The 15,042-nt window shown below is 50.3% G+C and overlaps 1 protein-coding gene across 2 annotated transcripts; it reads left to right on the plus strand.

The window, feature by feature from the left end:
• Window positions 1–1,445: 1,445 nt before the first annotated feature.
• MIEF2 (mitochondrial elongation factor 2) lies at window positions 1,446–14,936 on the plus strand. 2 transcript variants are annotated; one of them, XM_039491457.1, is made up of 4 exons: window positions 1,446–1,675; window positions 5,453–5,606; window positions 10,070–10,250; window positions 11,760–14,936. In XM_039491457.1, the coding sequence occupies exons 2-4, from the start codon at window positions 5,460–5,462 to the stop codon at window positions 12,827–12,829; spliced, it is 1,398 nt and encodes a 465-aa protein (XP_039347391.1). In that variant the 5' UTR covers window positions 1,446–1,675; window positions 5,453–5,459; the 3' UTR covers window positions 12,830–14,936. The 2 variants fall into 2 exon arrangements, with proteins under 2 accessions (XP_039347391.1, XP_039347392.1); XM_039491458.1 differs by lacking the exon at window positions 1,446–1,675 and adding an exon at window positions 2,035–2,195.
• Window positions 14,937–15,042: the final 106 nt, after the last annotated feature.

Consider the following 15,042-nt stretch of genomic DNA (forward strand, 5'->3'; position numbering starts at 1 on the left):
AGAGGATGCCTGCTTTTACCCGCCCCCCCGGGGGAGAAGTGATTGCAGCTGCCTGTCTTGTGCAGACACACCATTTGGTGCAAATCCCCCTTTATTTGGTCCCGGGGGGAAATCTGTCCCCATTCTCCTTTGCGGTTCATTCGCCTACAGCTGAGAACTCTTCTAGCTGTGCTGCTCCGAGCACGGTGTCTAGATAGCTTCTCACACCCTCATGCAGCCCGGCAGAGCCCCCCGTAACAGCGATGGCGAGAAGGGAACACTAGTGATGCAACCTCACTGGTTTCATGTGTGATGTGGAATGTTTTAATGCCACGCTACTAGCACCGCAGCCTTATTGTTCATACGTGTTGTTTGCAGTCATTAGAGGTGCTTTGTTCATTTTTATTATAGCTCCTGTCCTCGTGAAAGATCCAAAGTGCTCCCCAAACTACTGAAACGCAGCCGTTTCGGGGGTGAAGGGCAGCAATCGGTGAAAGACAGGGGATGTATTTGTGAAGGATGCTGGGATGAACATCTACTGCTTGGAAAATAATACTGAGCGGATCTCAAAATGCTTTACAAACAAGGTCAGCATCATTAGCCCCATTTCACAGAAGGGGGAACTGAGTCAAGGTGCTTTCCCAAAGTCACCCAGCTGGGACTAGAACCTAGGTCTACAAAGTCCTAGTCTATTCAACATCAACATGGATCATGTAGGGCCTCAGCCTTTAAGGTCTCCCTTAGGCTCTGTGCATGAAGTGGGGATTTTTTACCCACAAAAGCTTAGGACCAAATCTTTAAGGTGCTACTGGACTCCTCATTGTTTAAATTGATTTCAATGTATTTCATTGTCTGCACCACACACACGCTGTTTTTGTGGGCAAAAGGAGACAGGTTATTAATCATAACTAACAAATATTAATTAATAAAACAATGCTAATTGTCTCATTGTGCTCCCCCCACCCCTTCTGTCTGTGTTCACTTGCTGCCTCTTGTCTCATACTCAGATCCTGTGGGGGCAGGGCCCCTCTTTTGGTTCTGTTTGTACCACGCCCAGCACAGTGGGCCCGCAACTGGGGCAAGCTACGGTTACCATCTCCGAGCTACCCAAAAGCCAGGGCATCCGGGAGGATCCTGAGCCCACAAAGCTGCACAGGTGGCAGTGTGTACTGAACACCCTTACAGATCTCCCACTCCCGGGACAGCGACCTCAAAAAAGGGACAATCCTGGGAAAACCTGCATAGGTGGCAACCCTAGTTTAGGAATGAGGGATGCTAGTATGCGGCGGGGGGGGGGTCTCTCCCGGGGCGGGTTTCCAGCCCTTCCCCCCAGAGTCTCTGTCAGCTCGGTATGTAGGACCATCTGCTTGTGCTAGAGCTGAGCCCCCGCAGCTCCGCTGTGTCTTTAAGGCGAAGAGCTGCCGGGTTCCGCCCACGTGTGACGAGCCAGGAGCAGGGGCGGGGTACGATTGGCAACCCAACCGGTCGTTCCATTTCGGAACGCAGAGACAGCGGGCGGGCGCTCCCATTGGCCGCCGCGGCCCGACAGAATCTCACCGCCGCCAACGTTCGCTGCGGGGCGGCTGCAGGAGAACCGGCCGCTGCCTTAACCGCGGGGCCGGCCGAGGCGTGTTCCAGCCCCCGGGGCCGGGATCCGCCTCAACATGCCCTGACCTAGCGGGGCTCGCTGCGCAAGGTGAGCGCGGTCGCGCCTCCCCCGGGGGCCGGGCTCAAGGAGGCCTGTGGATCTAGAGCGGGGGCCCCGTGATCTGGATCTGGGGAGGAGACGCGCGGGGGGGGGTGAGATCTAGAAGGGGGCACGACGGGGGGGGTGATCTAGACCGCTGTGTGCGCGCTCCCCGTTGGTTTACACAGCAAGGGCGGGCACGTGCGGGCGGGAGCAAAGTCCCTGCTCTGCAGCTGCGTAGGTCGGGCCGATGTAGGGGACCGGGTGCGTCCGGTTACTGCTGGGGAGAGGGGGGCGTTTTCCTGCTTCCCGCTGGGTATTTCTGGCCGCCTAGGACCGGGCGTTGATCCCCGTTGGCTCTCAGGCCGGGCCGATCCCCCTGGGTGAGCGCTTCCAGCCTGGCTCTGCCGCTGAGCAGGCGCTCTCCGACCCGGGCAACTTTGGCTTCTTGCCACGCTGCCCGCTCTCCCCCACCCTGCGGGGACAGGAGCCCACAGCTGAGAGGCCAACCCGAACCGGGCCCTACAGGGTGGGTGTTGTGGGGGTGACTCTGCCTCCTGCTGTGTAGTGGGGCTGGGGAAGGCGGTGTGACCCGTTCACCCCTCCCCTGTGTCGTTCTCTGCACCCCAGGGTGTGAATGGGGCGCTGCTCTGGCTGGGGGGATGGCTGCAAATGGCAGCCAAGCAGAGTGACAAAAGCGGCCATGCTCAAGTTGCTCTGGGGCTGTGAGCTAGCAGAGGTGGCGTCCCCCCTCCGTGCCCGCCTGGAGACTCCTGCTCTGGTGTCCTAAACTTTCTGCACCTGTCAGTCCCGCTGTGGGCAGCCACCCACCAGGGTTTGCTGTGGGTTGTGCTGTTCCCAGCGGCAGTGTAGTCTAGTGGTTAGAGCAGGAAGGGTGGCTGGTGTAGCTAGCTCTGCAACTTAAATGGCTGTGTACATTTGAGCCATTAGGCTTGCTGGGCCTGTTTTATCTGCAGGCAGACAGATTGGGGAAGGGGGGGGTGTGTGCTTGCCTGCTGGAGTGGTGCTGGAGCTTAATATTAAATTTGTTTTGCATGGACAGTGCTAGTTAATTGCATGTTAATGCTTCAGTGCAGCCATGTGTAGCTTGTGATGGATCGTCTCCAAAGAGAGAGGGAGACATTCTGTGCCCAGGACAAGATTCTTGTTTTTTGTCTGTAGAAAACAAGCTCCAGCTTATTCAGGGACGTGCTGCCCGCTCCCATAAATGCCGTATGCTCGAGGGCCTAACAGACTCATTTCTACTCTTTAACCCAGTTACCTCGGTGAGCCTGGTGCATGGTCACAGCCTTGCTGATTCCTTGATCTAGAGTTTGCCCTGTTGGGACCCTTTAAAACCATTCCATTACTCATTGGAAAAACCTGAGAGCTTGAACTTACAGAGCAGCTCCCAGCACAGCCCCGCTTGGCATTCAGTGACTGCCTGCTCATGAGGGTGGTTCATACTAAAGTGAGTGGCTTGGCACCAGAACGCCAAGGGATCGGCAGGCTGCCTTGTGGTGCCTGTGTTCTGAAACAGGAACTGTTGCTCCGAACTAGATTTCCAGCTCTTAGTAGCCTGAGATCCTAGCCCCTGATAAACTGTTGATTTGCATCTCTCCTGTTCCCTTAGTGACACAGTGAAACTGAGCCATATTGGGATCATTACTCATGAGCTGTGCCTGCCCTGTGAGGATTGGACACACATGCTGTGTGGGTTTCAAACTCTAGGGGAGGGGAGGTCTAGGCTGTGGCGTTCCCGTACAGATTTGTACACTCCCAGTGTTCCAGGATCTAATCGTTTGGTTGCGGCCCATTTCTGCTGCAAAGCAGTAGTGCTTGGCCTGTGAAGGGATGTGTGGGGTGGCCTCCTCTGCGGGCTGTGGGGTGAGAATAATGCCCCTGTGGTCCTGCAGCTTTAGAGTGACCAGACAGCAAGAGTGAAAAATCGGGACGGGGGTGGGGGGTAATAGGAGCCTATATAAAAAAAGACCCACAAATCGGGACTGTCCCTATAAAATCGGGACATCTGGTCACCCTATGCAGCTTGGCAAGGGGAGGATTGCAACATTAAACTAAGAGCGTGGATATAGGTTGGAAATAGGACAAGGCAGCTGCTTGATTGCTAGTGCTGCCTGAGGAGCTCATGCCTTTGTTTTGTTCACTGGCTGAAGGAAACAGAATCTCCTTGTAAAGGGCAGGGTGAGGTGCCTTTATCTTGAATGGACTTTGAGCTGCTTGAGCAATCTTAGACAATTCCCCTGCCCTGTATCTTTAAGGGAGTCCTGTCTAGGCTTTGGCCAATGCTTTATAATGATGCTCTGTAACTGCCTACTTCCTTTGGGCTGAAGCTCTAAAAGCACTTTACAACATCTCTGGGTAAACAGAGTCACAGAGGTCCTGTGATCGGGGTACTGCAATGAGTCACTAGTGGTCTGGACTCCTGTCCCAGCCCCCTGTTCTAACTACCATCTTAGAGCAAAGATCTTGTCTAGAAACTGAATTTGAGCCCATCTCGGTCTCAGTTAATTTTCCATTAAAGAGTCTGAAAATCCTGCTGCATCAAACAACTCCCTTTCTCAGTGTAAGAGAAACAGGGGAGGACATCTGTTAGCATCCATCATTGTTTAATTATCTCTCTCCCATCCCTGTCATGTTTCCAGGGCTGGGTTCAGTAACCTATAGAGGACTCCGTGTTCTCACTGTAGTAGACACATGTTAAATGGAGAACTTCTCCTTTGATCACCGAGTGCTGGTTATTGGGGCTGTTCTAGCAACTTGGAGGCAATTCCAGGTTTGGTGGGAGAAGGGCACAGAGCTGATGGTGGTAAGAAGATGTTGACGAGGACAGGGAGCAAGAGGGGAGATGGAGGTGCGATTATGTAGACCCAGGAAGGTGAGTATGAAGAAGCTATCAAAGACCAAAGATATCTACTGGGTCTGTTTCCTGCTTTGTCTAGTCTAGATTTGGTTGCATGGGGATTTCAGTGAACAAGAAGCTGGATAGGAGTCAGCAGTGTGCCCTCACTGCCAAGAAGGCCAACGGCATATTGGGCTGCATTAGTAGGAGCCTTGCGAGCAGATCAAAGGAAGTGATTATTCTCCTCTATTCGGCACTGGTGAGGCCACATCTGAAGTATTGTGTCCAGTTTTGCCCCCTCTCCCCCACCACAGAAGGGATGTGGACAAATTGGAGAGTCCAGCAGAGGGCAACGAAAATGATTAGTGGGCTGGGAGCACGTGACTTACGAGAGGCTGAGGGAACTGGGCTTATTTAGTCTGCAGAAGAGAAGAGTGAGGGGGAATTTGATAGCAGCCTTCAACTACCTGAAGGGGGGTTCCAAAGAGTTTGGAGCTCGGCTGTTCTCAGTACTGGCAGATGACAGAACAAGGAGCAATGGTCTCAAGTTGCAGTGGGGGAGGTCTAGGCTGGATATTAGGAAACACTATTTCACTAGGAGGGTGGTGAAGCACAGGAATGGGTTCCCTAGGGAGGTGGTGGAATCTCCATCCTTAGAGGTTTTTAAGGCCCGGCTTGACAAAGCCCTGGCTGGGATGATTTAGTCGGGGTTGGGCCTGCTTTGAGCAGGGGGTTGGACTAGATGACATCCCGAGGTCTCTTCCAACCCTAATCCGTCCCTTCCCTGGGGAGGCTGTTCCACAAACTAGTAGATCCTCTTGTGAGAAAAATTTCCCTGATTTTTCAGTATCCTCAAATGGTTCCACAAAGCCACTTTGGACCCCAGCCTGGGCTCCTAACCTTGCGTATTTCTTTCTCTTCTGCAGGTTGAACATGGCTGACCTGGTTCATAAAAGGGGGAAGAGGCGGGACGACAACGGGCTGGGCGGTGCTGTTGACTTCCTGTTGGCCAATGCCAGGCTGGTGCTTGGAGTGGGAGGTGCTGCTGTGCTGGCCATCGCAACTCTGGTGGTGAAACGGGTAAGCCAGGGCTCCCTCTGGAACGTGACACGTGACTAATGTCCTCTTCACTGTCAAGCTGTGACTTATGCATTGGGACTTCAGGAACTGAAGGAGCTGTGTCCCTTATTAACAAAAGAGCGATACTCCCAGATTGCAAAGGAATAAGACCTTGCAATGCATCCTTCCCAAAACCACCCTAACCACACCAGTGCAGCAGACCTTCCATACGCGTCTCTTTCCAAACGGTCCTTGGCCGCCTCTAAGTAGTCTGAGCTCGGCCTGTAGAAGCCCTGCCTGTGATACCCACGTGATCAAAGATCACAAAACCTGTTGAGTGTATTTTTTGAGGGAAGAGCATTACTACAGGGGGGAGGGGAGAGAAAGTGACTTGTCTCCATCATTCTTCCCAGCCTGGGACACTGAAATATCCCTGAACTCTGCCTATGAAGGCAATTTGGCTTTCTGTTAAAAGGAAAATAACCTTTTCGTTTCCTCAACAAAAAAACCCAACAACAGGAGTGCAAGATGTTCTCATTTAGAACAAGGTGAATTGTTTTCAATCAAAGAGATTTAAATGATTTGAAGTATCAGAGGGGTAGCCGTGTTAGTCTGGTTCTGTAGAAGCAGCAAAGAATCCTGTGGCACCTTATAGACTAACAGACGTTTTGCAGCATGAGCTTCCGTGGGTGAATACCCACTTCTCCGGATGCAAGTGGTGGAAATTTCCAGGGGCAGGTATATATAAGCAAGCAAGAAGCAAGCTAGAGATAACGAGGTTAGATCAATCAGGGAGGATGAGGCCCTGTTCTAGCAGTTGAGGTGTGAAAACCAAGGGAGGAGAAACTGGTTCTGTAGTTGGCAAGCCATTCAGTCTTTGTTTAATCCTGAGCTGATGGTGTCAAATTTGCAGATGAACTGGAGCTCAGCAGTTTCTCTTTGAAGTCTGGTCCTAAAGTTTTTTTGCTGCAGGATGGCCACCTTAAGATCTGCTATTGTGTGGCCAGGGAGGTTGAAGTGTTCACCTACAGGTTTTTGTATATTGCCATTCCTAATGTCTGATTTGTGTCCGTTTATCCTTTTCCTTAGAGACTGTCCAGTTTGGCCGATGTACATAGCAGAGGGGCATTGCTGGCATATATTACATTGGTGGACGTGCAGGTGAATGAACCGGTGATGGTGTGGCTGATCTGGTTAGGTCCTGTGATGGTGTTGCTGGTGTAGATATGTGGGCAGAGTTGGCATCGAGGTTTGTTGCATGGGTTGGTTCCTGAGCTAGAGTTACTATGGTGCAGTGTGCAGTTGCTGGTGAGAATATGCTTCAGGTTGGCAGGTTGTCTGTGAGTGAGGACTGGCCTGCCACCCAAGGCCTGTGAAAGTGTGGGATCATTGTCCAGGATGGGTTGTAGATCCCTGATGATGCGTTGGAGAGGTTTTAGCTGGGGACTGTATGTGATGGCCAGTGGAGTCCTGTTGGTTTCTTTCTTGGGTTTGTCTTGCAGTAGGAGGCTTCTGGGTACACGTCTGGCTCTGCTGATCTGTTTCCTTATTTCCTCGTGTGGGTACTGTAGTCTTGAGAATGCTTGGTGGAGATTTTCTAGGTGTTGGTCTTTGTCTGCGGGGTTAGAGCAGATACGGTTGTACCTCAGTGCTTGGCTGTAGACAATGGATCTTGTGGTGTGTCCGGGATGGAAGCTGGAGGCATGAAGGTAGGCATAGCGGTCGGTAGGTTTTCGGTATAGGGTGGTGTTAATGTGACCATCACTTATTTGCACCGTGGTGTCTAGGAAGTGGACCTCCCGTGTAGATTGGTCCAGGCTGAGGTTGATGGAGGGGTGGAAGCTGTTGAAATCGTGGTGGAATTTTTTCCAGAGTCTCCTTCCCATGGGTCCAGATGATGAAGATGTCATCAGTGTAGCGTAGGTAGAGAAGGGGCATGAGTGGACGGGAGCTGAGGAAGCGTTGTTCCAGGTCGGCCATAAAAATATTGGCATATTGTGGGGCCATGCGGGTGCCCATAGCGGTGCCACTGATCTGGAGATATATATTGTCATTAAATTTGAAATAGTTGTGTGTGAGGATAAAGACACAGAGCTCAGCAACCAGTTGTGCTGTGGCATCATCAGGGATACTGTTCCTGACAGCTTGTATTCCATCACTGTGTGAGATGTTTGTGTAGAGAGCCTCTACATCCATGGTGGCTAGGATGGTGTTTTCTGGAAGGTCACCAATGCATTGTAGTTTCCTCAGGAAATCGGTGTCACGGAGATAGCTGGGAGTGCTGGTAACATAGGGTCTGAGTAGAGAGTCTACATATCCAGACAGTCCTTCAGTGAGAGTTCCAATGCCCGAGATGATGGGGCGTCCAGGATTTCCGGGTTTGTGGATCTTGGGTAGTAGATAGAATAACCCTGGTCGGGGCTCTAAGGGTATGTTGATTTATTCTGGTGTTAGTGTAGGGACTGTCCTGAGTAGATGGTGCAGTTTCTTAGTGTATTCCTCAGTGGGATCTGAGGGAAGTAGCCTGTAAAATTTGGTATTGGAGAGTTGTCTGGCGGCCTCCTTTTGGTAGTCAGACCTGTTCATGATGACAACAGCACCTCCTTTATCAGCCTCCTTTGATTATAATGTCAGGATGGTTTCTGAGGCCGTGGATGGCATTGCGTTCTGCACGACTTAGGTTGTGAGGCAAGCGATGTTGTTTTTCCACAATTTCTGCCTGTGCACGTCGGCGGAAGCATTCAATGTATAGGTCCAGACTGTCATTTCGACCCTCAGGAGGAGTCCATGTGGAGTTCTTCTTCTTGTGCTGTTGGTGGGAGGGTAACTGTGTATCAGTGCACTGTTCAGTGTTGTCCTGGAAGTATTCTTTGAGTCTTTGAGTATTCTATGTTTTGCATTTGTACTATCTAGTTATTTCCCTAAAGAAAGGTTGGTTTTCATTGACTGGTAATTGTATGTTCTTACGTTGATTTGAAATTAAATATAGCTGTTACAGTTTAGGTATATTTGGTGGTTCTTTTTTTGCTAACCAGGAGGATACGTTGTGTCTAAACATTTATTTATGCAATTGTATAGCCTAACTTACATTTTTTTATGTTAGAAAGTGGTGAATGATGCATTCCATCTTTAGTAGATTAATTTTTTACTTGTTGAGTGAAATTCAAATCCCATTTGGATTGACATTCAAATTCAATTAAAATGCACAAAACCAGCATTTAAATTTATTAACTAAAACTCCCTTAAATAATATATGGAGATCTACCTATCTCATAGAGCTGGAAGGCACCCTGAAAGTCATTGGGTCCAGCCCCCTGCCTTCACTAGCAGGACCAAGTACTGATTTTGCCCCAGATCCCTAAGTGGCCTCCTCAAGGATTGAACTCACAACCCTGGGTTTAGCAGGCCAGTGCTCAAACCACTGAGCTATCCCTCCCCTTATAACTAATTAACTGATGTATTAAACAAAAGAAGTATTAACTATAGTTAGTGACTTGAACTGATTATTTCTGGCCACTGCATCCTTCCAGATTTTAGGTCCTCTCACAGCTAGTTTTCACCCATAGATTGATGCTCTCCTGGTTTTTCAGCTCCAATTGGTGTTTTATCTTTGAACTAATCATTGAACTGAACTAGTTGAATAAACTGAAATAAAGAAAATATTTTCTCTGAGTCTGTAGAAGAGGCTACTGCTGTCACAAGCAGTTAAGCACATCATCAAACTCTGGCTCTAGGTTCTGGGCCAGAGACTTTCATCAGTGCAGTGAATTGACTTTTTTTAAAACTTGGCAGCAGATGTGCACTGCTTGAAGTTTAGGCCTTAACATAGGTTGCCAGTTTTAAATTGATTTATTTTTAAAAAATCCTCCTCGTTTTAATTTAAAATAAGGAAAAAAATTTTAATCCCTTTTTTTAATCCCTCCTGATTGAGGATAAGGAGCAAGGATTCAAAGGGCGAGGAAAGACTGTGCTGTATCTACGTGTTCACCCCTGACAGAAGCGCTCTGTGATTTGTCTAGAGTCTCTGTTTGTCTGGCATGGAAATTCTGATTTCTTACAGTTAGACTAAGTCACAGCAAATCCCTTGTAACTGTCACAAGGGGGAAGAAAAGCTGATCTGTGGCTGCAGCTCTGAAACAAGCCCGTCAGTCTGCAGAACCAGTTAATCTATGGTACATGTCCTCATGTTACCCTCTGCACGTCTAGACATGCTCCCTCCACATCCAGTGTGGGGCAGCGTGTGGGGGCTGCAGTGCTGCTTGCCGTCCGTACTCTTTGTTCTGTAGTGCTGGCAGCTGAGCGTCTTTTGTGAGCAATAAAAACTTACATGAAAACAAAATAAAACTGTTATAGAGCAATCCGCTTCTGGGTGGGTGGATGGATGGATGCTTTGGCAGCAGAGCTGGGGTGAGTCACTCGGAGATCATAGCTGATAAGAGCAGTGATGCAGCTGTGAACCTTCATTCTTCCATTTGCTCCCACAGCTGATAGACCGAGCCACCAGCTCGCCTGACGAGGACGACACTAAGGCAGAGCAGAAGTCCATCAAGGAGAGCTGGCAAGATCTGAGCTTGATCAAGGCAGTGCCGAAGCCTCCAAAGAAGCAAAGCCGGGCAGATCTCAGCGAGTCTCTGCTGTCCCCATCTGCGACCCTTCCTGCCCAAGGTCAGGATCTGTGCTGCGTCTCCGTACTCCTAGTGTCCAAGTTCTAGACGGGGTTAAAACACCCATCCCAGGTGTTCACTGTGTGTTGCTGCCATCAGGCAACCTCTTGTTTTCATACTGATTGGTGTTCCCTACGTAACACTATGCTACACGACCGTATGAGAACTCCTCCATCCTGTGGCTCCTGGGGAACTCATCCTGTCTCCTGTCGTGGGACCAGTCCTTGCCTACCCTTTCCAGCTAGCCACCCCGACTGGTCTCCGTGGGCTCCTTGCTTGGCATCGGGGTGTTACACCAATGTTAATTTGGCCCACTGTGTTCCAGCTGGCTGGCTAGTGGGTAGCTGATGGCACAGTTCACAGCTGGTTCCACATCACTTTAGCGGGCAGAAATGGTTACACTCACTGCTGAGTCTCCTTGCCATCTAGACCAGGTAGGGCATATTTTAATCCAGAAATGGGAAAGCTGGCTGGATTGTGGGAGGTTGGTCTAGACTGCTTGAACATCAGCCAGGTAGTCGGGGTAGAAATTCAGATACTCTGCTGCATCAAGCAGACCGTGGTCCTGGAACGTGGAGCTCTTCTCATCTAGGTGCCTGTTCAAAGTCAGCCTGTCTGGCAGTGATTGCAAGTCACTGCTTCCGCGTCAGCATTGGCTTCCGTCAGTTACTTGTAGTATTGTAGCCTGGAGGAGCCCCATCACAGACCATTGTACAAACACAGAACAGACAGTGACTGCCCCCAAGAGCTTGTGTGGTGGTTTTAGTCCAGTTTTTAATGGGGCGTGGGGGGGGTGTTCCTGAATCAAAGCCACCAGGGTAGGGCGCCCTCACTGTGGCACTTGAGGGGACGTCTGTGCTGTGATAAAAGACCCATGGGCCAAGTGACTGAGGCTCACGGGGCTATAAAATTGCAGAGTAGAGGTTCAGGCTCAGAGACTGCCCTCCCCCAGGGTCCCAGAGCCCAGACTCCAGGCCGAGCCCAGGCATCTACGCTGCACGTAGCCTGAGCCCAGTCAGCCTGGCCCAAGCCAGCTGCACATCTCTTATGGCCGGCAGACGTACCCTGAGTCTCTAAAGGACCAGACTGGGTCAGGAGACCTGGGTCTCATTTCCAGCTTTGGCACTGAATCGATGACCCAGGGCAAGTCACAAATTCTTTCCTACTGTGGCTCCTCAGTCTGAGATATGAGGGTAATCCCTGTCCCAGCATGGTCATAGGGCTTAGTTGTGATCTCTCAGTGAAAGCATTCACTGGTACTTTGCTGGCAACCTCAGCTAAGAGGCCAAGGATTGGATGACCCTGGATATCAAGCTGAAGTCTTGATGATCCTTCCAGGTCAGGGTCGGATGCAGCTTGCGTGGGGGAACCTGGCACTGCCACTGTTCATGCTGCTGTTCTGAGTACAGATTTGGTCTCCAGCTCTGATGACGATGATCATTATTTTTTGTACTTGCAGTGCCCCCTCGGGGAGCACTGACTCTAATACCTCTCTGTATTTCCTTCCCAGCCGCCGAGCCGTGTGGCCATCCCACCTCCTCAGAGACTCCCCAAGTAGAATCCAGGACTCTGCTTTGTCTCACGTTCCAGGAGAAACTCCTCTCTTACTACAGAAACCACGTCACCATCCCGGAGACGGACGTGGCCCTTGGTAAGCAGCTGGCAAAGGACATCTGCATTGAACTGCAGAGCTTCCTGCAAAACAAGTGCCCAGAACTGCCCTTCGGCAGCATGTTCCTCAGTGGTTCCCTCTGCGATGACCTCCAGGTTGTTGCTGCCGACCACGTCTGCTTCATGCTGCCCTTGGTACTTGAAAACACGCTCTGGAGCCTCATCCCAGGAGAGGACACCATCGTAAAAGACCCCCAGTTCTGGATGATCAGGCGGACTGACATGGAGTACTTTCCTCGCGGGAGCAGCCCTTGGGACAAGTTCATAGTGGGCGGGTACCTCTCCTCCAATGTGATCAATGAGGCGCTCCATAAAATGCTGGTGGCCTCCGTCAACTGGCCTGCCATAGGCAGCATGTTGGAGTGCCTCATCAGACCCGTGATGGCTTCTGAGGAGCTGAAGTTGGAGGTTACGCATTACGAGACCCAGCTGAACATAACCCTCTGCCCAGTGACAGAAGCTGGGGGTAAGGTTCTTCTTGCCAAGCCTCCAAAAGGACTAGTGGAAAACCTCTGGCGACAAAGCTTTTATAGGTCCGAGGTCTCCAAGCTTAAAGATCTGGATGCTGCAGACTCTGGAGCCAGGCGGTGCTGCCTCAAAATTCTAAAAGGCATCTGTAAAAATCATCCCTTCTTGAGCAAACTGACTGGCAGCCACCTGACTCATGTCCTCCTCCACCTGAGTGAAACTGAATCAGACTGGGCAGAGGAAGCCCTGCCTGCGAGGTTCCAGCACGTGCTTGAAGCATTGGTTGGCTACCTGGAGACAGGCTTCCTCCCCTGCTATTTCAACAGTCAAATTAATCTCTTCTGCGAGCTGCTGGAAGAGGAGATAGACGAGATGGGGTACGCGCTCTACAGTGCTGTGTCTCAGCCAGACCTCTTGTTGCAGGCACATGTGGATAAATGAATTGCTAGCCTGGGAGTTCCTGATTGTAGGGTTTTTTGCGCTTCTCTGCATCCACTTCTCCAAGCTGAGTGGATTGCAAAGCTTCTCACTTCCTAGTTGCTACCAGGTGAAATCCTTGCACTTAGTGAACACAGTAGTCACTTTTTTGACCCAAGGTGCCTGAGTAAAAGGATGGGAAATGGGATCTGGAGCCTGTCACCACCAGGTCTCGCCACTTCCAATCCAGCCCATGGCTGCAGTCAGGAGAAGTCAGGTACCATCTATTGAGTGGTGAGGCCTGGGTGAAGTAAGTTTGGTCTCCGTCCTGTCCCTACCGAACTGCCATCATGGTTGTCACGGTAGCATGAGGTGGCCCAGGACTGAATGGGCCCTGGAACCTGAACTTCCCCTGGTTCCTGGAGATAGTCCCCTCCAGACCAAGACCCTCACTGGTGAGTGTGGGGAACGTTACACTGCCACTGCTTGTACTGTACCTTGGCTGTGTCTAAACTGGACTTGTCTTCAGGGCTCTCAGTCCAGCCCCTTTCACGAGCACAAAATTCACTCTGAAAGTGCCAGCTCTAAACTTATGAGGGTGGTGCTGGAACCTGCTATGTATTTGCAAACCCAGGATGTTGGCAGCATGAAGGGACAGGGCTGAGGGGCGGATCAGTTGAAACTGATTAAGCACCACAAGAAATTGCCATAGCCAATCCAGTAACGCTTTCAGTGTTACTAATGTAGCTCCCAACAGGACAAGCTAAATCTAACCGGTGTTGCTCGTTCTGTTCGTGTGAGCTCTAATACTAGGGGTTCAGTATCCTGATTGAGTCTTTTTTATGTTTTAACTCTCCCTCCTTATGCACTTCAGCAGGGGCTCCACGCGGGATTAAGGGTGGTGGTGATGGAGGGGGAGAGATGGGTCCTACAGGGGGGTTTCCACAAAGCCTTTCAGTGTAGATAGAGCTAAGTGATCCTGAATCTTGCTACAGCTGTGGACACACACAAGACCGTGGCATGGCCGCCAGGCAGGACAGTGCTGTACCCAAGTCCCCCTCTGCTTTAAAAATGGATCATGTTGACAGTCCCCACTCCAGCGTTTCAGATGAAAGTGTTTTTATGCATGTGTTGCTGCTCTCTAGAGATCCTGCCCCTTCTTGATCACCAGTGAGACTCTGCTTACCCCCGGAAAGGGGCAGGAGGGGACACTGCTTTAATCAGGCTCCCTGTTAGCAAGAGCTGAAGTGATTGTATGTTTGTCTTCCTGTTAAGAATGAGTTGGTTTTATAGTGCTGCTGAGAGATTTACTTTGGTACCAGCTCTAGTGCAGATACTAGAATACGTTTTCTGACTGTTCTCATGAATTAAGAACCATGCCTGTTTTGCACACTATGGGTAGAAAATAAACCTGCAGCCTTTTACTGTATCGACTGGTGTTTAGTTTTCTCCACAGAGATGGGCTTTTGTGTTTGTGAGGGGAGAATAATCTATTTCTCTGCGCACCGTGATTCCCTCTAATCTGAAGAGGACTTGATCTGTAGGCACTAAACCACGTTCCAAATGTTAGTGACAAGAATAAAACCTCCCTGCAGAATGGGTCTCTTGTGTTGGATTTGCTCTGCCTATCCGGGGACTTACTGCCCTTGCTACCAGCTGATGACTCCCTGCTGCTTTAAAGCTAGTACAACTCTATCACTTCCCCCAGCCCCTACACAAATTTCACACTGAGGGGAGATTTCACTCAGGAAATAGCAGTTCACGAGTTGAGGGGCTCAGGCCTTTAATTCTATTGCACCATCACCTACAGCGTAAAAGGCATTTCTTGCTGCCTTCGTTTTCTGGGAGAACAAGATTCCTGTATGTGCTACTAGAGTTTCAAAACCGTCTGAGCTCACTCTTGCATTCCATTTAGCTGAATGTGTGTATATTGCTCCGGCACTTGAAGTACTCAGCACTACCTTTAAACCACACTGTGTGGGGTACAGTGAAACTGCTATGAGATCACGCTGGTAATGTTTTAGCTGTGTGGCAGTAAGCAGCAGAGGCTTGTTTCTGTGGGTTGAATAGGCTGCAGCCAGCTTACTGCTACTGTAGTTATAATAGTGCTGACTAAAGTTCTGCTACAGTATTCAGCCAGCTCAGTGCTTGTGCTACAAAGCCTCTCTTAAGCCTTTGATTTTAGCCAGCAGGTCTGGGATGTATTTTTAGGCCACAGCTGCTCCTACCAGTAGGAG

Source organism: Mauremys reevesii, linkage group 10 (assembly GCF_016161935.1).
Source record: "Mauremys reevesii isolate NIE-2019 linkage group 10, ASM1616193v1, whole genome shotgun sequence".
NCBI classification, from domain to species: domain Eukaryota; kingdom Metazoa; phylum Chordata; order Testudines; family Geoemydidae; genus Mauremys; species Mauremys reevesii.